Raw genomic sequence first — 1,363 nt, forward strand, 5'->3', positions numbered from 1 at the left:
TTTCTTTTTTTTAAAAAAAAATTTTGATATTTATATGGAATAAGTTTTAATATAAAATATAATAAGAATAAGTTTTTTTATATAATTTTATTATCACTCTAAAATATATAAAAGGAAGAAAAGAAAAAAAAGAGAAAAGAGAGAAAAAGAGAAAAGTTTAGAATTATTTCAATATTTTTGTTCTTTAAACTAACTTTTTTTTTACTTTATGCTATTATTATAGAACTATATTATAATTTTTCTTTATTTATAGATTTTTTTTTTATTAGGTAAATAAATAATTTATATATCTTATTTATGTTTACTTTTCTGTAAAATCTTAATAATCTAAATTCACAATCGATTCTATACATTTTTCAACATTTATAAATTTTATCAGGAATTAATTTTTAAATTAAATAAACCTTTTTTATAAAACAAAAATATAAAATATTATTTAATTTTTTTAAAAAAAAATAAATAAATAATATTATTTCTAATTTACTAAAACTATGTTATATTTTAATTATTATTTTAAAAAAAATATTTATTGCATTATTCTTATGATAAACCACTTATTATTATCATTTCAGAAGGTGAGTTTAATATTTAAATGTTTTATTTATATTTTTAATTACTAGAATTAGAAATATAATATTCTTCTGTTCCGTTTTCGTTTATATCAAATATTTATAATTTTTTTGCATTTTTAATATATATTTAATCATAATTGCTATAAAAAATCTTTTTTTATTTTATATATTATATTTGTAAAAATATTTCTATAATTTTTATTAATGACTTTTATCTAATTTCTCATAAATGTAATATCATTTAAGTTATCTTTAGATATTTAGGCATCATATAAATTCTTATATTCTATTAAGCATGAAGACTTATCTTTAATATAAATCATTTTTTCTATTTTTCCATAAAAACTAAATAAATTTAATATCATCTTTAAAGTAACTTAATTTTTGTCAAACCATCTAGCATAAATAACTTTTGATTTTCTTAAATCTAAAAAAATTTAAAATTATATATTTATTAAATTTACTTATAAAAAAAAAAAACTTTAATTAATTGAGATTAAATTATAATTGTTATTATAAATAACACCTCTTTAATTTTTTTAACAGGAGATAACAGTATTAAAATCTAGAAAATTAGGATTATTAAAATAATTATAGTCTTAATTTTAATTATAAGAAAATATATTAATTGAGGATTTTAGACTTTATAAATCATTTATAAATAAGTTATTAGAATCTTAATACTAAATTATTTTTTCACTTTATATCTAGTTATCTGAATTAAAATTAAAATGCACTTTTTTATTTTTTGTTTTATAACAAAAAATAAATAAGAATATTTTTTATACATT

General features: G+C 13.5%; 1 protein-coding gene across 1 annotated transcript, besides 2 other annotated features; it reads right to left on the reverse strand. All coding sequences in view use genetic code 6, as the record gives it.

The window, feature by feature from the left end:
• The first annotated feature begins 116 nt into the window (after positions 1-116).
• Positions 117-156: a microsatellite.
• A 200-nt stretch (positions 157-356) lies between these two features.
• On the reverse strand, positions 357-937 carry IMG5_009910 (hypothetical protein; the record flags this gene model as incomplete). Its single annotated transcript, XM_004039740.1, has 2 exons — positions 357-404; positions 782-937. The coding sequence occupies 2 exons, from the start codon at positions 935-937 to the stop codon at positions 357-359; spliced, it is 204 nt and encodes a 67-aa protein (XP_004039788.1).
• Positions 406-471: a microsatellite.
• Positions 938-1,363: the final 426 nt, after the last annotated feature.

This window comes from Ichthyophthirius multifiliis (assembly GCF_000220395.1).
Source record: "Ichthyophthirius multifiliis unplaced genomic scaffold scaff_1120509249528, whole genome shotgun sequence".
Taxonomy (NCBI): Eukaryota; Ciliophora; class Oligohymenophorea; order Hymenostomatida; genus Ichthyophthirius; species Ichthyophthirius multifiliis.